At 40.3% G+C, this 26,391-nt stretch overlaps 1 protein-coding gene across 1 annotated transcript in view; it reads right to left on the bottom strand.

The window, feature by feature from the left end:
- abcc9 (ATP-binding cassette, sub-family C (CFTR/MRP), member 9) overlaps positions 1–26,391 on the bottom strand; it is a 63,084-nt gene that overhangs the window by 29,652 nt on the left and 7,041 nt on the right. The window contains exons 6-19 of the mRNA XM_034864115.1: positions 26,082–26,222; positions 25,777–25,971; positions 21,561–21,725; positions 20,453–20,608; positions 20,214–20,348; positions 19,874–20,036; positions 19,605–19,645; positions 19,279–19,421; positions 18,744–18,852; positions 14,682–14,789; positions 8,026–8,098; positions 6,127–6,232; positions 4,085–4,123; positions 2,455–2,493 (exon numbers count right to left, since the gene is read on the bottom strand). Coding sequence (XP_034720006.1) covers positions 2,455–2,493; positions 4,085–4,123; positions 6,127–6,232; positions 8,026–8,098; positions 14,682–14,789; positions 18,744–18,852; positions 19,279–19,421; positions 19,605–19,645; positions 19,874–20,036; positions 20,214–20,348; positions 20,453–20,608; positions 21,561–21,725; positions 25,777–25,971; positions 26,082–26,222 — 1,613 coding nt within the window. The remainder of the gene's footprint in view (positions 1–2,454; positions 2,494–4,084; positions 4,124–6,126; positions 6,233–8,025; positions 8,099–14,681; positions 14,790–18,743; positions 18,853–19,278; positions 19,422–19,604; positions 19,646–19,873; positions 20,037–20,213; positions 20,349–20,452; positions 20,609–21,560; positions 21,726–25,776; positions 25,972–26,081; positions 26,223–26,391) is intronic.

The raw sequence follows: 26,391 nt of genomic DNA, 5'->3' as shown, positions 1-26,391 counted from the left end.
CAACTATATAACTTTAAAATACAGGTTTAATTTCAGGTGAAAGAAGCTTTTCTACACATGATGGAATCCCTTTTTTAAGAGCAAGAGCAATATCTTCTTTTTGCCTAACTCCGTGAGACACTTTCATTTTTTTCCTCTTGTGCCCAATTCATTCTCAATGTGACGTGGAAAACAAAAATAGATAATGAGAAGGGTCGAATTTTGATAACATCTACTGGATAATAAGATTATTAAAAAAGTGATAAACAGCAAACTGACAACATAGTTGAGACTTTTGAGTGAATAAAATGCAATGATTTTAATTTAAGTCCATAAACTCTCTACCATTGCATAGATGTTGTTAAACTGGTGCTTTATATATTTGTTGATTTTAATGTGTGTCCCTGTAATGCCGGTGAACACAAGTAAACACAAGTTAATACTTTGCCATCATATCTATTTTATCTTTCCGCAATTCTCCCCATCCTCACAGCCTTAAATATCTCAGTAGTCCCACAATACTTTCTGCAAATTAGACAATGGCTACTACCTCCATTACTTGCTTGAGAGCTTGCCTAAAACTATTAAGGAGGAAAGCTGTTACCAGGTCAGTACTCCTATTCTAACCAGCTTCATACATGCGACACAGACATTGAAAGAAAAGGGGACGAGAGGGAAGATTATGTGAAACTCCACCGCAAAATATTTGGTCAGAAATGAGAGCTTAAATTGATCATGGATTGGGTTAATGAGGAGCTGCAAATCACCAACAACAGCAAAATCACTGATAACACCATCGACAGGAACATGTATAAAAACATCAACAAGACCAACAACAACAACAACAACTGTTGCTGGGAGTCGAAGTGTGACCCTCTGTCAAAAACAGAGAGAAATTGAAATAGATGTCTCTAAAAGTATTCTAACATGTACAATGTGACCGTTATGCAAACTTAATGTTACACAGCTGTTTTTATCCGGTTAGAACAGACTTGATGACATTTCCCTTTAATATAAAATGATGACCTTTTGTCACTTACATATAAAATCTGTGCAGTATTACAACTTGTTAAAATTATTATTAAAGGGTTGAGTGTTTCCCAATGTATTTATTCTGCAGCGACGCAGTGAGTCCATGAACGAAGGATACTGTCTGTTCCTTGTCTCTCAGCAACCACTCATATTATAACTTTGAAGGCAAATTGGCTTTTTCTGCTGAGATTAATTAACATGGAGTTAACACAACAGTCATAACTTTGTTTTACTGAGAACTCAACTCCTGTGCTTCTGCAACACTGTTTTGGGATAACAGGCAAACCAGCTTTAAAAGTGACATATATTCTTTTCTTTTTGAACAACTTTACAGTGAGTTGCACTCATGCCGAATTAAAGATGGGCTCACGTAGATTTTGCAAAAATCTTTTGGAAAAGTAACTGATAAACATTAAAACAAACTTGTTACATTGTGTGTGTGTTGTGTGTGTTACATTTGAGAAAGGGCTATGATGTGTGTATGTATAGATATCTCTAAAATATCTATCTATCTATCTATATATATATATATATAAAATATAAATAAAACATCTATGAGCATGTTTGTTTGAGCAAGGACAATTGGACTCCCAGCATTAAAAGCACAAACCATACCGGGATCAGATGGAACAACACTAATAATCATCTCAATGGGAGAAGAGCAACACAATGAAGGAGGTAGCACACTCTAAAGGCTGAGGCAGTCGTTCCTGAACACATGTTAACATAATGCTGATAAACATAGAAAAGCAAACACTCTTTATAAAGTAAAGAGAACTATTGTTTGACTCTTTAATATTGTACTTCCTTCCTTTTTTGAATTGTATACTTCAACTGTTGTTTTAATTGACTACTCTTTTCTTTTTTTGAAAACCCCTTTGAGCTGCTTTTTGCGTATAAAAGGTTGGCATATAAATACAGTTTATTATATTACACATCAATATTTACATGTATATCCTATTATCAGTATTACAAAGCTTCAAAAAGTTACTACAAATTAAGACTAAGACTTAAGGCGTATTACACAAACATTGCCTAAGCTAAATAGTATGCCCTCATCTTTTGATCTTTCGTGTCTTTCTTTTTATTTTTCACTGTTTGGATTAGTCTAGTTTCCACCTTTTTCTTGTATTGCCTCATATGTATTCTCATGTTGATTATTTGTATTGCACTATGAACAAATAATTAAGAAAGGAAAGAAAAAAAGACTACAACTTTAGAATAAACTATACTCCACTTTAAGTAATCTGTTAAACTAATCCGGTCCGTATGTACAGTATGTGTCCAGGAACAACCCAGCCTGGAATACTGCAGTGGAAAACAGTACTTTCTTCTGAGAGAGGCAGCGTAAAGACTACAAAAAAGGAATTAAATCAGGAGACAGCAAAAGGGTGAAGGAGGGATTAAAGGGTAACTTCAGAAGACAAGGCGAAGAAGGTCTACCTCCTGATGTCTTCGCCAGACTCCTCTGTCTCTGACCAACTGTCAAAGTCACGTCATTGTGTCAGAATGAGTCGACTGCAATCAACTGTGTACATGTATGTGTATGAGTGGAAACATGTGATGGCAAAAGATGGCAAAAAGAGAAAGAGACAGGGACAGCTGAGAGAAACTTTTCTGTTGAAAGAGAGGACAGAGGGAGGAGGGAGGAAGACGGGCACAAAAAAAATGGAAGAGACAGAGACTTGTTTTCACGCCAAACCCCAGATCATGAAGACATGATGTTAGCCTGCCAACTGTTAATCAAATTAACCTCTCCACCCAGAGAAGACGAGCCCTGTAAGTGATGCGGTCACTGTCTGTCTGTGATAATTAGGTTTTGTGGCTTCTTCGACAATGTCCCATTTCACATTAGGAGCATGACGATGTGTGTGTAATAATTATGTCCTGGGTTAAAGGATTAAGTATATTCGGGAGGCCTGCAGAGTTTTGAGATGTTTAAGATAACACCTCTAGACCTCATTGGAAATTACAAATGTACTGTATGTGGTGCGCTGCTCTGGTGGCTTCCTTTTTTTTCAAATGACCAGAATTTATGAAGAATATGTAAACGTAACTAGTGAACTATATATATGTAATATATAAATGACATACTGTAGACGTCTATACTGTAAACACCAACTGGCTAAGAACTAATGTAAACTTCTGGGTGTATTCCTGACTATTAAAACGTCTTTAGCTGACTATTAAACCCTCAACAGATAGAAAGTGTCACATCAGTAAATGCTATTTTACTTAAAGGAATAGTTTGGATCTTGTGAATTCTGGTTTTATGAGTTGCATATCCTACAGTAGATGGAGGTCAGCATGCCCTCGGTTTGAAGAAGCAGATGGGGAAACACAACAAAAACTATTTTAGGAACCTAAAAGAAAATCAGTTTAAGTGTACGCTATATTAACAATAATTCCAAAAAACTATTGCCATTATATCGATCTAGGCTCTCTTCAAATCCACCAGACTTCATTGACAAAACACACTAATTTTGCATCGCAGAATATGGTAGTTGCTGGCGTACCGCTGCGAGAGATCTGAGGAGCAGGTAACCATAGTCCTCAGAAATTCACCGGAGGTTAAAATTTCAACACAAAGAAAGCAGAAGGTGATGGACAGCCGGCCAAAAAAGACAGACATCCGGAGGAATTTCCGGCGGCACCTTAACAATCCCAGAAATGAAACGTCGTTGATATAGACTACAAACACCCAAACCACGCCCATAGCGACCAGTAAATCAGCTTCTCACCAGACACTGATTAGTTGAGAGTTACAGCGGCGTGCCGACCGCCCTCCACTGTAGATATCATACTGACTATGATTAAGCACCCACACTTCAAAAGATCCAAACTATCCCTGTAATGGCTTTAGATCATCGGGAGTTGTAGAGAACCACGGGTCAGTATGTTCTTTCCATCTGCTCCGGGACTTCTGGCACAAGTGGTTTTAAGCTACTTCCACTTGACATATTACATCATTGTAAATCAGACAAAACAGATGAATGGAACAAAAGTAAGGATGAATGTTTACAGACTGTGTAAATGATTATGTTTTAGAAAGAAGGGACCAGAGAGAAAGTACCTGATGTTCCCCTCGTGGACCGTCTCATTATCAGGCAGCCTGATATGGCAAGAAGGCAGGAGGTAAAGAGAAAGAAACCACACACATACATTCATATATACTGTACGTGCAGTCACATGAACAGAGGCACAGAGGTGCATATGTGCGCACACGCACACACACACACACACACACACACACACACACACACACACACACACACACACACACACACACACACACACACACACACACACACACACACACACACACACACACACACACACACACACACACACACACACACACACACAGCAAAGACCAGTGTGCAGCCCTGGAGGCTACAGATTCTCTTACGATACAGATGTGCAAAACTAATCTACAGGTTCTGTGTTTGTGGATTAGGATAGGATCTTTAAGCATGGGATGTAAACAAGTGATGAAATGTTTTCAGAAACTCTATATATATATTTTTAAATCCGGGAGTGGACAGCCCCACGTGACACGTTCATCCAATCAGGTGCAAGCATCTCCGTTTTCAGGGGGTGTCGCCTGTGTTCTTTGCTTGACCGTGGTCAGTGAAGAGAAATTGATATCTGCCTGTGGCAAGCCCACTAGTGTGCAATGCTGGAACGCTAATATGGACATTTACCATTAGGGGGGGTTGTCTTTGGCACACGGGTTCACAAAAAACACTTTTCCCCACACGTCTTTACTTTTTATAGCCCGTTTCCTCAAGGTGTGACAACAACTTCGGACAGTAATGCAACACATACATGTACGCACATCTCTTTTGGGTGTAATTGTAAGACGTTCATAAGCACTCATCTTACTGCCGGTAGCAGTATTAGCAGACAGCCGGAGCCAGCAGGCAAGTGGTATTTAAATAAACTCCTGGTGTACGTAAAACTTTCCAATCCATCGGTTTATGAGTACATATCTTATTTGTACAACTGTGGAAGTTTGGTATCATTTTGGGCGTTATTAGTGGTGTGATTAACGAGTTCAACTGGGTGTTTCTAAGCTAACCAGCTGATAATGCTTATGTGTGTGGCTGTAGGTATTGTGACATTTAATGTGTCTGTTGCAATCGAACCAGACTGTCACCCAAACTGGCACTCAATATTGTTCTAACCATCAGAGCAGAACAATTAAATCATACAGAAAACTGTTCTTGGACACTTGATAATGCTAATAGACAAATGATTAGTTCCTGGCATTATTTCTCAAAATGAGAGTCTCACAAAAACAAGACAATATAATAAGTAATATCATACCATACACAGTTAATAGTAAGCCTTTTCCCTTATCTTGCAATCACTTCTAATTAAAAAAGAAGTACTGTGTGTGCCCAGATGTGTGTAGAAAAATGCATCTTTGTAAACACTGAAATAAGAAAAAATTTAATTAAATACAATGCATGTTGTCATGTTGAATGAAGTGGCACAAATAAAATAGAAAAATTTAAATAGAAACAATGTGATAGAATACCGAACAGGAGGAAAAAATGAGTATATGTGTATGTATGTATGTATATTATTATTATTAAAAACGAAGAAGGCCTTGGCCAACATTGTATAGTTATGGAAACTATGATGAAAAAGGGATTCTATAGTATGTCTGAGAGGCTGGGACTGCAAACAACAAATGTCATACTCCTTTTTAAGAAAGGCTGTTACACAAAAGGACAAAGAAATAACAAGATAAAATACTTAGTGCTCATGTTAAGCTTTTTGTCTTTTACCCTTTCCTTTTTGTGTTATTTATCTTTTTTGTGCATGTAATAGGTTTACGAAGTGAAAAAACATATAAACCAATTCTGGAACAACCTCTAAATACAATTTATGAACCTTAAAATGATCATAATATGAACACTTTGAATCTTAAAGCGACACTGTACTTGTGTATTCACCATCTTCAATCGTCCTTCTGGAGTAAACCAAACATCACTACCTAAAGTACAGCTAGAACTACTGGTTTGGGTCCAGTAAGTAACACCAGAGCACATCCCTGCATACGCCATGACACACTGTGATCCATAACGTGTTGTTGTGATGTCTTACTTGCTCCAGTAGACTCTTCCGCCGATGGTCTGCATCTCGCCAAGCATAGCCAACAGCAGGGAGGACTTCCCACAACCCACCTGGCCCACAATCATTGTCAGCTGGCCTGAACACAAAGAAAAGGTGGGGAATGTTATTGTGTGATGTCCTGCTGTGATGTAATATATTTATATATATAAATATTCATCCAATATTTCTCAAATTTTGGGTCGGGATGGATCCTATGTGGGGCCATGTGATTGGGTCGCAGATATTTAAGACAGCACATTCAAAATGGACTTATTAATTCAAAATTAAATTTTTTAAAAGCTAATGATATTGTTATTTGTACATAGTTTATCCATGCTTTCAAAAACAGAATACACAATTATGTCCAATAACAATAACTTGCCAACTGCACGTTGGGGTCGTGAGAATTTTGTGACCTAAAAGTGGAGTCGCATGTCAGAAAAGTGCTGATGCTTATCAATCTGTCATGACTAAACATAAAGCAGAGATTTATTTGGAAAATATGGATCATGCTTAAAGACTGAGATGGCTGTTCACATGTAAAACATAGACATAAATTAGCCAATTATTTGGAGTAAGTCTGGGAGAAGAGGAAAAAATCTCTATATTTCCATGTTTTAATGGAGCCGTTTTGGGTAATTTAAAAAATATATTAATTATTAGTAATAAGCAAGACATGGGGTTGTGTTATAGCCCTGCTTGTTTTTAATGTATCTGTGAAATATCAGTATTGACTGCATGATCATATCACCGTATTGTATTCTGTAAATAAAAGCTTAAAAAATAAAGCTTGATGAGTAGCGATGCTCTACAGCAACGTTGACCAATCTCTGATAAAGAATTAAAGTTTAAGATGAAAAATGAACATGCGTTTTTTACTTGACATACGCAAGAACAGAGCGTAAAGTGAGTGTTGGAGAGAACAGAGAATGGAAGAAACTAGAAAGTTTTCACATTAAAGATTCTGGAATTAGGGAATTTCTTACTTTTATTCATAAAAAAATGACTTAAATTGATTAATTGCAATTGATTATCTAAATGGTTGCAGAATAATTTAATAGTTGACATCTACTTGATTAATCTTTGAAGCTCTAAAGTATAACAAAAGCATACAATTGTCCCTTGAAGATGACACACACACACACACACACACACACACACACACACACACACACACACCCCCCCCCCCCCCCCCCTGAACTTGGCAGAACGGCAGATCCTGTTTGGCTTATTAGTAGCATGACAAGGATAGCAAGCTAGTCACTTCCCAGGGGAAGATGCGAGTGTGTGATATTCTGCACGGCCAATCTGTTGGCCGCCTCCTCAACATGACTAGACTCCTGAGACTTGGTCTTTCATCGCTGCAAGCCTGAGAGCATGTTGCTCATCGCTAATGCATAGGCAGCAGGAGACTGAAAAGCTGATACGGTTTCTAAAATTAAGGCAAGGCCAACAGCTCTTTACATTCCATCATTCGTTTTCTCAATTACACAACCTCACACTCGATCATTTTTGTCATATAGTGTAGCCCATACTATCTGGATATTGTTATTATATTATATTATATACTAATATTCAGGCAGCATTAGCATCAATGTTGTCAAAGAGTTAAAATTAGCAATGCATGCTTTGCAAACCGTGCCTACAAATTGTTTAAATTAAGTAAATTGAACTGTATTCATATAGCGCTTTTCTAATGCTAACAACAACTACTCAAAGCGCTTTAACATAGTAAAGGAACCAAAGCAATTCAAGGTTCAGTGTCTTGCCAAGGGACACCTTGACATGGGACTGCAGGGCCTGGGACCGAACCCCCAATCTCCTAATTGGTAGGCGACCCCTCTACCACCGGAGCCAGTGTGATACAGCTGGTGGAAGGGTTGGTCCTACCTGTGGGGATGCAGATGTTGATGTCCGACAGCGTGGACAGGTTACTTCCCCAGGTGAAGAATCCATTGCTGACCTAAACAAAAAACACAAAGAAATTAAAATGTCAAAATTTCTTTGCTAGGCTTTACGCAAGATTTTACTCAGGAAACATCAAATAAATTAAAACTACTAATACTACTCATTTTGTGGAGTTGTTTCTTATTTGCAGTGGATTTCTCTCTCATGTCTCAGAACACATGACCACATGCTGTTTTCTTGTTGCGAGTAGAGCCACCAGAGTCAAGCAAATGACCCAGTTTATGTCCTGACCCAGAGTTCCTAGCTCCGAGTTTATTTGGTGTGAACGCTGCTGTGATAACTGTATTACACAATGAGGTGACACACGCTGTTCTCATGGTATGTGGGACTGATGACAAACGTCATCCGGTGACGCATTTTCTCAGGTTCAGGAGAGTTCATTTAAATGTGCGCAGACAAAAAATAAACAAAAACTTACTTAAGAGGGACAGGTGCAGAGGCTGTCTGAGGACCCCCCACCAAAGCCTTAATTAATGCTCACTTCTGTATTCATTAGAGCAGAGATCTTTCACAGGGTGTTCAGGGCCCCTACGGGGGTCTTTTACATTTAGTCTTTTATATATATATATACACATATACACACACATACATATACACATATACTGTATGTGCTTTCAGTCAAATTTTTTTTACTGGGAGATTAAGTCTTTTTGGATTAGCAAACTTTGTAGTTTTTTTTCCACATGCTGTTGCAAAAACTAGTAACTTTAGAAAAGCTACTAGACCACACCGGATCTTGCTAGACCGGAAACAAAACAACAGGCACGCTGCACACACTTGTTTGGGCTTGCAAGCCGGCCAAAGAGTAGTAGTAACATTACGTTTTGAGTGGATGGTAAGGGCGTGTTCCAGGCACGTCCAGCTGGGAGGAGGCCTCGGGGAAGACCCAGGACTAGGTGGAGAGATTATATCTCTAACCTGGCCTGGGAATGCCGTTTTGGGATCCCCCGTCGGAGCTGGTTGACGTGGCTCGGGAAAGGGAACTTTGGGGTCCCCTACTGGAGCTGCTGCCCCGCGACCAGATACCGGATAAGCGGATGAAGATGGATGGATGGATGGAGAGCGCGATCCACCAAAATGGCCGCCAATGAGATTCTGAATGGAAAGTTTACCAGCTAAAGCTTTAGCCAAAACTCTAAAGGGCCTTACAGACTGTAGAGTATCCAACACCCTGTAGCTTTAGACACTTGATTAGGATGAGGAAAAATCTGGATTTTGGAGGACCAATCTGATTTTACGACCCCAAGTTCCTCACCAGCTCACGGTGCATTAGCAGCATTAGCAGAACCTGTGAGTATCACAGTATGGCAGATGAATATATAGAGTGTCTACCCCAGTTCGTGTAAATGGAAATGTAAAATTTCAAGCCATTAGGAATACTTTGAATTGATGGTTGTGGTTAATATTCATGAAGGACAGGTGAACGACTACACACGCTACACACCGGACCTTTAAGTAAAAGTATGTAAGTATCATCAGGAAAATGTAGATAAAGTATTTAAAGTAACTGGAAATGTCAAAGACAGTTCTGTCAAATAAGTTTTTAATCGTCTAATAATTTAAGCTGGACTTGTAGGCTGTTGAATTCTTGGTTAGCTTAATTTATAATAAAACATCAGATCACATTTTATAAACTATGTGTTTTTTGTCATTTGTAAGGCTGTCAGATAAATGAAGTGGATCTGAGCAACTTCTAACCGGCCTTCATATCTAATCCCTGTTCAGTGATCTATCACCCTACTTCCTGCTAGCACCCTGTTTACATTCCTCCCATCTGTTGCTTTTATTTGTTGATTTTATGTTTATTTTATCTGACATCCCCCAGGCTTTTCTCCACTGTCCCCTTCTCTCCATGACACAGATCCCAAAAGGCATCTTTGAGATAAAAAAAAAAACACATCTTTGTGCCTTTGTAAGCAAATATATTCAACAGGAACTTACAACTCACATTTTCAATTTGTTTTGGTGGTTTGTGACATTAGACACTGAAATTATTATCTCGAGCTATATTTCAGTTCCCTGAGCAGAGGTACCTGTTGCCATTTTCATACTTAAAACAATAATAAAATGAAGATAGGGGCCATTGTTGGTGAGAAAGGTTTCTCAAAAGCAGGACGAAGTACAAAAACGGAAAGCAAGATCTGATGCTGTCAACAACAACACAAAGACAAGGGAGGGAAGGAGAATGGAAGTGGAGAGGAGAGGAGCTAATGTTAAATAGGGAGTAAAACATGAAATTAAGTTACTAAAAATATGGGGTTACATGTTGGGTCACTGCTGTATAATCAAAGAACAATAGTCCCAAATAGTTGTGTTCACAAACTACTTTAAATACCACTTAGGGTGAAAAACGGAGATCAGTTTCAGATATGAAATAACCACAAAATGCATTCAAATGATCAAAGTACATCTTATTATTATTTTAAAGCATGCATAGTCACTGTTAAATAAACATTAGTTGATTTTCCATTTAATTGTCAAGCTAATTTTGGTGTTTGGTGTTTTGAAGAGAGACGGAAAGCGTAGGTATATGTTAGGAGATAACATAGGCACAGGCTAATTATTGATAACTAAAATGCTAGTTAATATTGGCAATTAACCCTAAAGTCATACATCAAGTCATGTTATTCTTCGAGATCAGGTTACTTGGTGCAAAGACTTGCCATCTTGTGTGTGTTTTCAGCCAGGCTTCTGTGATCATCATCCCGACAACAATACATGGAGCGACGGTGGTGTGGCTATGTCCTCCAGAGGACAGGTTATATCACGTCTCCAGAGGACAGGTCTTAAAAACAGTAGTGCGGTAGTAGCTGCTAGCTGCCAACTCCTAGCTGCCGTCCGGTGGTGTGGCTATGTCCTCCAGAGGACAGGTTATATCATGTCTACAGAGGACAGGTCTTAAAAACAGTAGTGCGGTAGTAGCTGCTAGCTGCCAACTCCTAGCTGCCGTCCGGTGGTGTGGCTTTGTCCTCCAGAGGACAGGTTATATCATGTCTACAGAGGACAGGTCTTAAAAACAGTAGTGCGGTAGTAGCTGCTAGCTGCCGACTCCTAGCTGCCGTCCGGTGGTGTGGCTTTGTCCTCCAGAAGATAGGTTATATCATGTCTACAGAGGACAGGTCTTAAAAACAGTAGTGCGGTAGTAGCTGCTAGCTGCCAACTCCTAGCTGCCAGCTGGTTAATGTGTTCAGCCAGGCTTCTGTGATAATCATCCCGACAAAAATCCACGGAGCGACGGTGGTGTGGCTATGTCCTCCAGAGGACAGGTCATATCATGTGTGCAGATCCTCTCTAAAACCCCCGGTTTAACTCAGTGGAAGCTCGTACACGTCGCTGCAGCTACTACGTGTTGCCTGCACTGATTCGGGTCGGGGTTTTTTCATCAAAAAGTACATCGGAAGTTTCATCGGAAGTACAGCACACGCATATTTATGACGATCAAGATTAATGTAAAAAACAGACGGAATTCTCCTAACGACTGTATTGAAACTAATATCGTTGCTATTTTTAAGACCCTGCAGAATAGTGGATTACCGCATAACTGCCCAAAGCTAATCTAAACCCACGTTAGATACAAGATGTCACCCAATCTACGTAGGCAGGTACTTGATTAGGGAATGTCTTGTCTCAGGACTGTCCCCTTTTTGGATGTCGGTAGGCCAGCCACACAATTTACACACACGATCAGTGTTAACGTGCCTGCAATATCTTTAAGGTTCAGCTAAACGTAACACCTCCAGCATGAGTTTAAATACACCTTTAGGAAGACAGGAACCTCAAAGAGTTGGGACGGCACAGATCAATAACACATCGTGGTTAAACTGAACTGCCTGCTTACTTGTCTCATTTAAGTGTTCAGTAAATGCTTCTGTGTGAGTCATAAGTCTCCCAAACCTTCTTCACCTATGAGTTTTTCCTTAACAAATCAGTGATATCGGGCTTTATAAATAAAATTGACTTTTCCTGTTTAGTATTCCTGGAGTGGAAGAACTTGATCGGGCTGCACAGAGCTGCATTTTTTTAAATTAGCGGACCACCGTCTGGTCGGTAGCGTCTATCCACAGGGATGAGACAGGAAGGGCAGCCTTTACAGAGGGGCTGAGAAAATGTTGGACACATTCACAAGGCCCTTTAAGGGGCAACAAATTCTCGTGTGAATCCTACACATCCTGAGAGGACACACTGTACACACACACACACACACACACACACACACACACACACACACTTCCACCAATAACCAATGGATGTAGAAACAGCCAAGATATGAAACAGATGTTGACAGAATAAATAAATTATGGTATTAGGGAGCAGCTTGTATGCGTCTCTGCATGTGTGAGGGCTAAGGACCACATTATATGTATAAAACACTTAGAGGTGTCAGTAATGTGAATGATCTGTACTGTCAGATCAATACCAATCCAGGTTTTTGAGTTTAATGAGACGTTGCTTTATATATCTCTATCTTATAAAGCAACACTATGTAACTTTTCCCGCTTTGATCTCTTACCGGTTGTCTCATTGCTAGAGCTAAAAGTTACATAGTGTTCTTTTAACTCGTCCAAAACCCACCTGAAAGTGTGATTTTTGGACTTCTTTGAAAGCCGGCAAAAAGTGGGTTAACTAATCATGTTGTCAATGTGAATCAATTTAGTTGCTTCAAAAGGTAAAGATTTTTATCAGAAGGTGTTTTCATTATATTGTCAGTGGCACCCTGTCTGGGCTCAATCATTAAGCTTTTTACTGTTACAGAAAAAGATTTTTTTTTTTAAATACATAAATACCATCAAATCATGTTTATGTTTTAAAAGCATGTAAAACAACTGGAACGCAACCACTATGTTCTTGTCATCGTCTTCTTAAATAACTTTTGAGTGTGTGGGAACAAAATAAAATCTGGATGAAAATCAATTCAAACCAAACGGGCTCCTTTAAGAAAATCTGGTATTGTTTGTTAAACAATCTGTAACAAACGAAGATAAGCCATGTTCTGATCTTGATTTTACAATCTCATGTTTTCTTTCCTTTTAGTTCTTACCCTCTCTTCAACCTCCACTTCTATCAAACCCATCCCTCTGTATACTAAACTTGTCTAGCCCCCAAGGTCTCCTTGAAAGTTATCTCTAAGAGAGGGTCTGAGAAGTGCCAGGCAGCAGTCTGGAAAGCTGAGTTCATCACTTCTGAATGTGCTGCCTCTAACCGCCTCTCTCCGCTCAGTGTCCTGCACAGAAAAGCCTCTTGGACGGGAATCAGTCCGACTTCGAGACCAAGTTTTTAAGGTTCTTTTAGAAAGCTGGTTCTGATCTCTCGTGTCCAAAATTCAGTTCTAAACACTTTAAACAAAGACGTGTGAAGGGCCGTCCACACCTAGCACTATAACTATAAATACATAGTTTTAAAAATGATTTGAGGATAGTAACACTGACAGACAATGAAATCCTTCTGAGTTTACAACATGGCATGGTGGAGAAAGACAGAGGTGGTTGGTGGCGTGACTGTGACGTGACTTTCCAACTCAGTGAGGCTATGATCCCAGATCTGTGTATTTTTAAACATTATTGCTTTATTTCTCATGTCACAGAAACCACTTAGGGCCCTATCCAGCACCCGACACAGCGCAAAGCCTGATGCCCAATGCAAGTGTTTTCGCTAGTTTAAGACCGATGCAGATGTCAATTTTCCACCCAGCGCCCGGGTTGTTAAGATAGCGAATGCACCTGCTCCCATCTTTGCCCCCATGGGCATGCTGGTCTTACAGGGGGGTTTGTTCAGGTGAATTCTTGGCATATTGTGACCTTGAGGCTGCGGGAAGCGATTGCGCCATTGACCAACAAAAACCTGGTCTAAAGTCACTAGCGCAGCATTTCATGATTATATTATTATCACATTTTAATACCAAATTAGTTAAATACGCACACACACCTGGCTTTTAAAGGGAATGGGACATGACACTATGATTGGTTTATTGAATGTTACGCCAAAAACACACCTATAATTAATGAAGACACTGAGCACGACCTTTTTTAACTATGTGCACGGGCCCTTTTTCCAGCATCAAACTAGCAAAAGCAGATTTGGACACGCCCTACACGCACCTGCGCCATGTGCTTCACTCTGTGCGCTTAGATAGTTAAAATAGGGCTCTAGGAGTGAATGTTGTTGAGTGAATACTCAACAACATTCACTCTACTCTGTTTTTGTTCCCTGTGCTCTGAACGGGCCTACTTTTTTTGGTTTATAAAAATGTACCCAAGCTCACAAGTAGATAGGATATTCCTACTGACATTCCTGTATTCTCATGTTGCAACGTCTGCTGTATCAATTAATTCTTATGAGCTGGAGCGTGCCGTGCGTCCTTGATGTTGCTGTTTTGCAGAACATTATTGTTCAGCAGTGTGGATGCTCACATCGTTATAGTTATAGTAATCATTCTTGGCGTGGATGGCCCTTAAAACCTCATATTTCTTTAACCTTGGGCACTGGTAGTAACAGTTCTTGGGGTCTTTGACAGTTCATACTCTTTTTCTGTCCTTACCCCCAAGCAACCATTCTCCCAACACGTGACCTTTGATCCTGACCTTTACAGCCACATCTTCCGTCTCCGTGGGTCTCATTTGTCGCCGGGTCGGCTGCTCGTAGTTGTCCATCTGGTAGCGCATTGGCTGCTTCCTGTTGATTGCTTTGGTCTTGAGGGAGATATGGAAAAGAGACAGATTTGAAGTAAGCATTCAAATAAACTTAAGACTCTCCTGCATCCGCTTCAGTTCCTTGGGGAGAAGAAGAAGAAGAAGTGCGGGGGTTCTCTCCGATTTAAGCCTGGAGGATGTTGCCCCAAAAGGTTCAATTCCCACTGGGTGCACAATATCCTGTTCTTCTTATCCAGACACACCACACATACAAACACACTGTACATCAGGCTCACTGTCCTGTTATCTCCGTTGTGTGTCAGCTGTACATTTGTTGAATAAATAGGAAGACTAAAGGCTACGTTGGGTATATTCATGTCACTTACCATTATCGCACCCATGAAGCATAGGGCTGCACGATATGAGGAAAAAATACGATAAAGTTGTAGAATATCACGATAACGATATTACTTGGGATAGATGAACAGATCTTAAAGGGTGCTTAGTTGATGTTATAAAGTGCAGTTCACAACAGATTTTTTTGTTTTAACTAACAAAAGAAATCTCGGAGTGTCTTTCGCGATGTGTATATTGCGCCAGTTGATATCACGATGACGATATAAAAACGATATATAGTGCAGCCCTAATGAAGTACACATCTGAGGAATTGAGGATGTAATTAAATTGCTGCTTTTCTGGAGCATGAATGCATGTTAAAAGTACAATATGTAATCTTCCGCCACTACAAGTCTCTCAATCAAAGCAATAACGAAGGGAGTTTGATGACATGGCGAAGTAGGGTGGGATGAAGGGAGTTGTTCACTGAATGAAGCGGTTTCCCGTTAAAAATCTGTTTCCCCGACGCCGTTTGGCTCGTCCAGCCAATCCGTGGTTAACGTTTGTTCAGCTTATATTTTTTCTGATAACATCCAGATGTCCTATGATTGCAACTTTAAGGACCACAAATTTCCTAAAAAAACAACAACAAAATAAATCTGTTTTTTGCTTTTGATGTTACTTTGTCAATAGTCGTCTTTGCCAGACCTTCCTCCTCAGCGCTGTGGAGGAGGGTCTGGTTAGTCCACACAGCGTAGGGTAGCGGAGATAAATGTGCTCGGGTTTATTGGCTTTTCTTTAAACCAATCACAATCGTCTTGGGCGGTGCTAAGCGCCGGACAGAGCCCTTGTGCCGCTGCGAAATAGCCCGGGAAGAAACTTGTTTTGGTGGAACGTGAATGTTCAAAAGTAGTTTTAGTCGTGTGAGAGAAAACTCAGACTGGACAGATAGTCTAGCTAGCGGTCTGGGTTTACCCTGCAGAGATCTGAGAACCAGGTAACCATAGTCCTCAGAAATCCACCAGTTTAAAATCCGGGATATGAAACTTCGTGGATAGAGACTACATTGTCAGTGACCAAAACGCTGGTCATTGGGACAATTTCATCTGAAAGTGGATAAAAGATCAGTGAGGTAACAAAATACATTTTCATTTTTATGCCTCAGTACACAAGGTAATAATGTGATTTATTAAACACAACGGGGATCCAACTTGCAGTATGAAGTACATCAAATCTTCCACATTCGCAGTTTGTAACACCTCGTCTCTACTTGCTCTTCCGTGGAAATGCCTTGTAGACTACAGGAAGTTGTGCTTTTACATTTCCACTTGATTTGGGATTAAATTGGTGAAATTGGTGCCTATAGCTTTGCCTAGGAAACATTGGGTCGCAGAAAGTCTCATTAGTTTTTGATTGATTGACTTTGTAATGTTATGGAGAGCACAGTCTAATAACAACCCAGCAGTGGCCATTTAGCTCCAAGATACCATGGTTAAATGTTAAAAAAATCTCAGTCCCGTAATTACCACTTTGAGTTTGTAATGGCTTCATAAAGGAAACATAAAGCAGCTGCAAATGGAGCTTTCACGTTGAGTAGAAGTAATAAAATAATTAAAATGACAACCAGAAAGACCAAGTCAAATATTACTGTTTGCATTTAAGCATACTAAATAATTAATACATTTCTGAACCTCTCCCCCAACCACCAACAGTCAGGGTCTGTTAAAAGGAAGCGTTCCCTTGCCGCTGTCACACCAAACACATGCACTTGTGGAAATTGTTGGGTCTCTAAATTTTTCTACTCTGTAACTCCTTTCTGTAACGTATCCCAAAATAACTTCCGTTATGATTTGACACTATTAATACAAGTTTTCTCTTTTGCACAGGTCATATTTTGACGCTGTCCTGTAGCTTACTAATGTAAATGAATGACAATGTATACAAAAATGTGAGGATGTCCGACACGTTTTATGAAGAAGAAAGCCTAAAGTTTTCAAAAAGCATTAGACATGGGAGCCGCTATGTTCTGATTCATATATCCATAAAGAGAGGAGCTACGAAAGGAAAGGAGCATGTAGCCGGCGCAGCAGCAGCAGAACGGCTGTACCTGTGGGGATAGACATTTATGTGAATTTTTTGCTCAATAATCATGTGTTATGAACTTTATTTTTCAACCAAATTGAGCTCAAGGTTTCCTAAAAAGGTGATGGGTACAAAAATGACTCATGACTAAATCTGATAGGTACGCGTACCCACGTCCAAACCTAAATCGACGCCTATGTTGTTTTGCCATTACGCCTTCAATGTAAAAACCAATAAACCTCTGCAGAGTTCTGAGAGACCTTCGGCTCTGTGGTCTCACTGTCCACTTTGGACACAGCGTCAATTCCTCTGCAACATAATAGCCACCGTGTGACTCCGGCGGCTGAAACCTCAGACAGCCACAAGATTAACAAAGTCAGGGCTGCAGTTCACTGGGTGGTGATGGTATGTAAGAACTCTGTTACCTCGGAAACATAACAACTAGTTCAGAGAAAATAATACGACATCTACTATGAGTAAAGTAACACTTAGGGCCCTATTATAACGAAATAGGTGCACGGCGTGAAGCGCATGGTGTAGGTGCGTTTAGGGCGTGTCCAAATCCACTTTAGAGGCCTTTTGCTGTGTGTGTGTGTGTAAAAAGCATAGTGTAACTGACTTAATAACTTTTCCTGCTCCAGATTTCCAGTTTAAATAAGTATAAATAAGCTAGCCTGGCTCCGCCCTCCTATGGTCTTCCGCTTAATTTTAATTTTCCTTCAGTACTCTGGGTTTGCGGTTTTTGCACGGGGTTTCTCTGGCCAAATATTTGGCGGTCCAATCAGCAAACAGAGAGAGTATTTGAATCGCAATTCAAGCTCTACTGATTCATTTTTTATGGTATGTCTACTGCAATCACAGACAGACAGACAGACAGACACTTTACTGATCCCCCATGGGAAATTCAAGAACCCAGGAGCTTAAAGACTTCACACACACAACATACACATACATCATAACAGGATGTTAAAATAACAAATCAAAACACAAATCATAACATTGATGGGTTCATTATGTGTAGGTTAGATAGCCTCTGGTGAGTTGGGCACTAATGGCGGATGAGAAAGATGTGAGCGAAGCTGTTGTGGCAACTCTGCCCAATATCCAGAAGTTAAAGTCCGAGCAAGAACAATCTTTGCTGAGTTTTTGTTGGTGGCCATGATGCTGTGACCCTCCTTAACATGTTTTTTATTTATTTTTTTACAATTGAAGCTTTTCATTACTTACAAGTAATTTAATGTGACGTCTGTAAATTTCATGTGCCTCAGACTTAAATTGATTAAGTGATCATTATAATAAATGTATGTGGTCTGACTTCCTGTCTGCAGACGAATAGATGCAGATTTTTAACAATTGGCCATTACCCATTCCTTGTCCCTTATGTAGCCCACTGGGCACTGGAATCGTACGATACATTTCAACAAAATTAGCCTTTTTGACTTCATGGGTCACATTTTAATGGTTAGTTTTCAATCACCACAGTAGCCACAGTTTTCCTGTAAAATCCCGCCTACGTAGCTATGAATTGAAACTAATGGTACATTTTCCCTGGTAATGCTCAGTTTAGTTGAATAATATGATTTCATCAACACTTACCACCCCCAGATGTTTCTTTCCTGCTTCCATGGAAACAGACGTGTCTCCATTTCTCCAGCTGTCATCTCCAATTTCGTCACTCTGAAGAAACTCGCTGAGCTTCTGGACACTGTGAAAACACACACACACACACACAAACACACACACACACACACACACACACACAAGTAGGTGTGATTATGACGATACCAATAGCAGTCATCTCTCAGGAGTTTAGAGTTTCTCTTCACTGCTGTCAGGTTTCCTCTATGTTCCATTAATTAGATTACCACAGGAACCATATCTAGTTTGTGGCACTGCATCTCCAGGATGTCTTGTTTGTTTGTTTGACGCATGCTGCATGCTTACTGGCTCAAGGACGCTGATGAGATTTAATCCTTAGGCATTGAAATTGGATTCTGAATGACGTGGCATCTTTCTACTTTAGAGACAATTCGTCAGGTACCTAAACAGTTCTGTATTCGGTACCGAGCCCTAATTGAGCGTGAATACGACATAAAGCACAGTAGAAGGACCGTTTTTCACAGACACTCACCTGACCAACGCCTTGACAGCAAATCTGACCACAGTGGAGAGCAGGAAGAGAGGGGTGACCAGGATGTGGAACAACGCCAGAGCTGCAAAGGCCTCCGAGGGAGTGGGACCGGTCTTATTGAAGAAGTGATGCACCACAAACGTCTACAAGACAACATTTTGAGTTTAGCAACCCCAACTGATATTTGGTGGATTGGTTAGGTCAGTTTGGATTTGACTAATCATTTTACATTTAAAGAAAGCAACAAAAAAAGCAAATAGAAGAATTTAAAGGACTTCAATTCGTAAATTATTGTCTTGGTAAAAAGTGTGGTAAAAGTGTCTTACCGCAAGAACGGCAGCAATGGGAATAGCAGCATTCATGAAGACTGCACAGAGAGAGAAAGCAGATTTCCTTTTACTGGGATAAGCAAAGCAGAAACCAGTCATATAAACAATAAAAATGAGGACAAGATACATGAAAGAAAACACATGTTAATCGTTTGCTATTTTTTAGCAATCCTGATCAAGAGAAAAGGAATCTACTTGACTGCAATCACACACAAATGCAAAAGACATAATTCAAACTCAGGCCAAAGATTTAGTTTCTATCCTACTAGACATCGACGTGTAGAAGGCGAAGGTCTTGAGGCTGGTGAGCTCTTTGCCTCTGGTGTCCTCCACGCTGTCGCAGAAGATATTCTCCCAGGCATACAGCTTCAGCAACTTTATACCCTTTAGGATCTCTGTGGTCTTTTTTAGACGATCCGTAGAGTGTTCCTGAACGAGAGACAGGGGACAAAATACTTTGTTAACCTGTCCAATAATCAATTCACATTACTAGACATAATAGTTACCAACTACTGTAAAATAATAGATTTACATCATCACGTTTTGTGACAAAAAAAAACCTGTAAAGAAATCTGGAGGCAAAAATGATAAAAGTATACTGCTTACTAGTGTGCTTTTTTGGATGTCTGCCAGCTTTGTAGCTATTCGGTACTGGACTGGAGCCAGCAGAACTATGACCGATGCTCCAACCAAGGCACTGAAGCCCAACAAGTAGTAGAGCAGGATCACTCCCATCACGATCTGCAAATTAAACACAACAAGAGACGGGACAAGCCTTCGCTGAAACATCACTAAAGAAGATTAAATGTGGCCAGGAAAGGTAATGGAGCTCCAGGTCAACCTACCTGCACAGGCATGGCCCACAGGTTGGGGCAGAGGAAGAGGAACCACATCAGCTGGTTGGTCTCTATAGCGACCAGGTTGTTTATCTGCCCCAGCGTCATCTCCCCCATGGACATGTTGGAGGTGGACAGACGCAGGATTTTGTTGTAAATCATCGCCTAGTTAATGAAACAGACATGTAAATGATTACACTTAATGAAAAGGCAACATATATCGGCCGTGATGCATAGCATACCGGATTCACGTTGCAAAGTAATATACCAGAAAGGTGAGCTTGTATTTCATTGGGAGAAGATTACAAAAATCTGCTACAAAAAAGATCCTTTAGCTCATTTTTTAATCCTAAAGCCAGAAGAAACCATCATAAATAGGGGTAATTTTAGCAAAGAAGTAAATCCCTTATGTCCTCATAAAACAAACATATGTCAGCTGGCTCACACAATACACAAAGTGTACATGTGTCTTTGATTTAGAAATGAAAGTTAACACCTGATGCTGTGCTGATGATTTATATTATTTTTAGCTGACTAAATGTGAACAAAACGGTTTCTGTCATCATAAAAAGGTTTCTAGTGTCAAAGTATTGGCCATGCAGTGGCTGCTTGTGCTTTTTCTTCAATTGTGTGTTTTCTCGCGTCTTGTGTGCTTGTTTTATCTGTTTACATTTCATGTTGTGACACTTCTCTTCTCCCATGATCGAGCATAGAACGCTGCCACGTCACAGCGGCCAAAGCGTCAAAAAGCTTCCCCTAGTTTTTGATAAGCGTCCTCGACAAGGCGGCCAAAGCTTCTTTGCATCTCAAGTCGGCAACGCTGTGCACGTACAGTTAGTGGTGTTGAAATTAATCTTTGCATTGATGCATCGTGATGCAGACCTGGCTGATTCTACATCAATGCAGTGACAGACCAAATTGCTAATTGCCATACTGATGTTACTTGTTGATTTTCCGGATTCTTCTTTTCTTTTCTTTTTTTTTTTTTAGCTTTCTGTTGTGTTCAGACTCTGCTCAATTCAGCAAATCAGTCTTTTTTAAGAGGTGAGGCCAGTGAAGATTCACACCCCTGCTGAGTACGGAAACAAAAGTTAAATTTCCATGATGTTTCACTCACCAGCAGGGCTCCGCGCAGGTTGATGCCCGTTTCTATGGTGACGTAGTACGAGGCCTGTAGGAAAGTCCTCTGGAGGATTAACGCCAGGAAGAGAAGCACAGCCAGGACTGAGGTGTTCTGCAGCAGCTCAGTGGTAGACATGAAGTACACACCTAAATATGTCTCCTACAACAGAGCACACACACACACAAGAGATACATTAACATATAGTTGCTTGAAAAAAGGCCTGCATAACCAGTTAAGTTCTTACCTTGAAACTAACAAATGGCAAACAAATAAGTAAACAAATATTTTATTGATTTTCATAAAGCATTTGACAAAGAGACCCATCAGATCTGGCTTAATAAACTTCACTCATTTAAATTGTCTTCATCTGTGATAGAAATGCAGGTTGCAAGCTGTCAAAATTAATCATGCAACATCCCAACCTTTAATCTGTGATATGGGTGTTCCACAAGGCAGTATTCTTGGACCCTTTACTTTTTCCTTTAATACATCAATGATCTCCCTCAAGTGTGAAATTTTATAAAATGTTTACTGTACGCTGATGATACTGTCGTTTTTCTCTCCGAAATCTTGATGTAATAAATTCCAAATTATCATCTGATTTTCAGCTTCTACACGACTGGTTGAATAAGAACCACTTAACCATCAATGTAAAGAAAACTGAATGTATGTATTTTCACTCATCCAGAAAAAATCTTTTTACCGATTCTATTACTTTTGCAAACCAAGATCTTGTCGTCACATATATATCTTGGCGTGCTACTTGATTCACACGTTAATACCGGGAAGACATTTCTAGCTTAATAAAAAAGTTATATCAGAAACTTTATGTCTATAACAAGATCAGATCATTTCTTTCCTTTTCTGTTTCTGAAACCTACTCACATGTAATTGTGTTTTGTAATTATGTCCCACTGTCTTCTATCTGGTCTCTTACCACAAAGGTAATTACTGAACCAATAGCACAACCATACAATCAAGCTCTCATGATCCACAGTGATCTTCCAAAGTGGTCGCACCATTGCATTGCACTCGCACGCTCAAACGCACTGACTTATCAGAATTACGTTAACAGCCAAGCTATTGCATTTGAGTTTCATATTCAAAATGGCACCTTACCAGCACTTGCTGCACTTCTCCAATACAATATAAGACTTACTCAAGTATGGGGGAATATACAAACAACTATGAGAAATCCATGTTTTATACATAAACCAAAATTTGGAATGATATTCCACATCAGATCAAAACACTTTCATCCATCACACTTATCAAAAAGGCACACAAACAGCTCCTTCTTAACAATTACACTTGCACACATTGAGTGTTCATGTATTGTCCAAGTCTTGTTTGCACGGTCTGTATTTGTCTAGCCCATGCTGATGTCCTGTACAAATGTTTCTGTCTCGATGTGCTGTAACTACGTTCAATGTTTAAGGTTTCTGCAGAACAAGAACCTGATGGTAACCAGTTTTTAAACTGAGTCAGGCCTAATTTAAATTTTGGACTGCAATGCCACAATAACAGACACTAAATGGCACTGACACCTTTCAAAATCAGTGGTTGTTTTTTCATTTCTATTTTGCTAATTTAATGGTCTGCCTCCGAAGAACAACCTGCGCTGAGCAGGGGCTTTCACAAAGGATGCCAGCAATGGCAGAAAGAAGAACAATAGATGTTTACTTTCTTCCCATTTTGTGAGTTTAGTTTTCTTATTTCTTAAAAAGCTAAGCAGGTGTAACACACACACACACACACACACACACACACACACACACACACACACACACACACACACACACACACACACACACACACACACACACACACACACACACACACACACACACACACACACACACACACACACACACACACACTAGTAGCAAAAATCTCAGTCTGATGCTCAGCAGACCTCTCCTCTGTATTAAAGTGTGAGGTGAGTGGGGAACTTTCCATGTCACTCAGAAATGCAGCTCAGCTCTGCTCTTTATCGCAGCTGTCCAATATACCCACTTTACGAGGCAGGCACGAACCCGACAACATCTCACCTTCAACATCAATCTTACAACATCAAGCCAAATGGACTGAATGAAAATATACATCCATCACATAAGCATCTGCTCTGCCTCTCCGGCCAAGTCTGTCTGTCTTATGACCATTCATTAGAGGCTGAGATGGATTTAAGGGGATTGTCGATGTCTGTGATCAGCTCTGCCAGCGTCTCTTTCTTCACCAGACGGGCCGTCTGTAGGAGTGTTTGTGTTCTCTCGGTCCTCTGTCTGCTGCACCCGCTACATGATACAAACTTGAAAAAAACAATAAAAACTTTGAAAAGAAAACAAAAAAGTAGAAAGAAGGAAGGCAACACTAGGGTGACAAAAGTGAATATTCCCAAATATAGTTCCAAACAAAAGACAAGACCTTCGAAAAAAAAGTGACAAACAAAAACAGGGACAAAAACTTCAAAAAAAGTAACTAAAGCCTTGTAACAGAGAAAGTTTTGGTAACAAGTCTTACGTACCCCCTGCAATACTCCAAAGTACCCCTAGGGGTACATGTACCCCCATTTGAGAAACACTGCTGTACAATGTGCCGACATGGGAAGATACAATTAGTTTGTGTTATTGTAGTGGAATAGTTACAGGTTTTGTCCAGCTGACATTAATTTATAACACTGAGGCAGATCCTGATGCATCTGGAATTAAGTCAATATTATGTGAATATATTTAATGAAGTGCTGAATAAAATTGGTCAATTCACAGACTTGTCCGTCAAAAAAAAAAGGTTCACGACCCCTGTGTTGTCGCCCAAGACCGGGCTTCTTCACAATGTATTCAGGGGGTAGGCAGCTGGAGGATCAAGGAGCACAGAAACCATGCAGGAACTCATAGTGCACCTTTAAATATCTATGGGTCACTTGACCTCAATACTAACTACTCGATTCCTACGGCTTCCTGCAAGATAGCCTTCAAAACACTATTATAATCTTAAATAGGCAATTTATTTTTGGCATCATCAGGAAAGAAATTCCATAATAATCTTGCAGCAAATTCTAATTTAAGTAATCTGAGAACAAACTAAACTTGTACACCTCCTCTTTGCTTTGTATTTGGGTTTTAGATGATCCAGCTGTGACTTTGGCCAATCACAGCTTATTTCAGAGAGATAGAAGGTTCCTATTGGCTGTTCTGTGCACGCATTGCTCTGCAATGGAGAGCTGCAGGATGAGGTCTCACTCTACTTTAAATTCTGTCTTTTTTTATTTGCTCTCTACCCACTGCAGCTTTGGTGTGGGTAAACAGATGTAAAGTATGAGCTCTAAACACCCAAATTAAAGCTCATCTTCTTAAACAAACAAGTTCAAAACAATAGTAAAGCTGAAAGAACAGTTTTGTATAAATACTGCATTTTCCCCTAGAAGTTTGACCCTGACAGCTGACATCAAAAATCACTGCTTTGACTCAAACACTGGTTCAAAGATTAATGGACCCGGCGCCATAGGAGAGTCACAACTGAACACCCTGTGATTAACACAGACTGTGAGTGAGATGACAATGTGAAAAGTTAAGAGTCATTAATTTCCCCTCAGAGAAATCACTTTGGAAATTTAAAGCAGTCAACAGGACCAAAGTCGGGTTTAAGTGTTTACATAAGCTCATTTTAATAAATGTTGAGTGCATATTAGCGCATCATTGTGGGTTGTCCACACTTCACACAGACACATGCACAGACACAGACACACACACACAGAAACACACACACAGACACAAATTGTGTCACTGCGTGTCAGTGGTGCTGGGTGGTCCAACCAACCAATAAATGACTCACTCTCCAGTGTGACCTCAGCAAGGCGTGGGTCGCAGTCATCGTGTCACCACCAGTACGTGTGTGTGTGTGACTGCCTGAGTCCTGAAAAGGTTTCACCCACGCTAAGAGCTAAGAGTTCCTCACCTTTCAACATGTCCCCAATTTCTGGTCCTCACAGAGATAGAAGTACATACGCACACACACAGATAAGCTAACGTCACCTTACAAGCGCCCTTACAAAACTAACTCCTGTAATGCTAAATATTTCTTTCAGATGTGTAAATAGATCATGTTTGCATAAGAACATATTTATAAATTATACAAATATAGAGTTTTCATCCATCCACACATCGTTCAGTACACAATCAATGCGAGAATCTTTGCCCAGGCTCATACATACACCCTTGATCTTGTCCAGCGGTGTGACACTGCCAGTCTTGTTCAGGTACTTCACGATGCCGGAGATGCAGAGCGGCCCGGCGAAGCTCAGCAGGTCGGCCAGGTAGCGTAAGGTGCTGCTGAGCAGGATGGGCCGACCAAACGCTCGATACATGGAGCGCCAGATCGACGGGGCGCGGTTCGGATCCTCCGCTGTCTGTGCAGAGGGAGAGTTTAGGGAGGGAAGAAAGATGCATTTTACATTTTAACAGCTGGAAAACCGTGTCGCATTCGTGTGAAATCAGGTTAAGATGTCCATCCGCTCACCCTTTGATCCTCGTAAGCGTCTTTGAGCCGAAGGTAGTTGGTGAGAGCTCTCATAGCGATGGGCAGCTTGCCGATCTTCTTCAGCTCTATGGGCCTCTTATGGGCTCCGATGATTAGAGGATTCATCCACCAGTATGTCGCCTAAAAATGTGCACCATTTACCACGTCCACTTTGTGCTCCAGTAACATTACATACTGAATTTGAGACCTAAACATTGAGCTTCATGGTGGCCTAAATATGTGAAACGTGTACGTGTACATTTTTACTTGTATTTCAGACTATTCGGATGGTGTCAATAAGTGTTTTGAA

Source organism: Etheostoma cragini, chromosome 23 (assembly GCF_013103735.1).
Source record: "Etheostoma cragini isolate CJK2018 chromosome 23, CSU_Ecrag_1.0, whole genome shotgun sequence".
NCBI lineage: Eukaryota > Metazoa > Chordata > Actinopteri > Perciformes > Percidae > Etheostoma > Etheostoma cragini.
The sequence above is the reverse complement of the archived record's forward strand: the minus strand, read 5'-3'. Positions and strand labels throughout refer to the sequence as shown.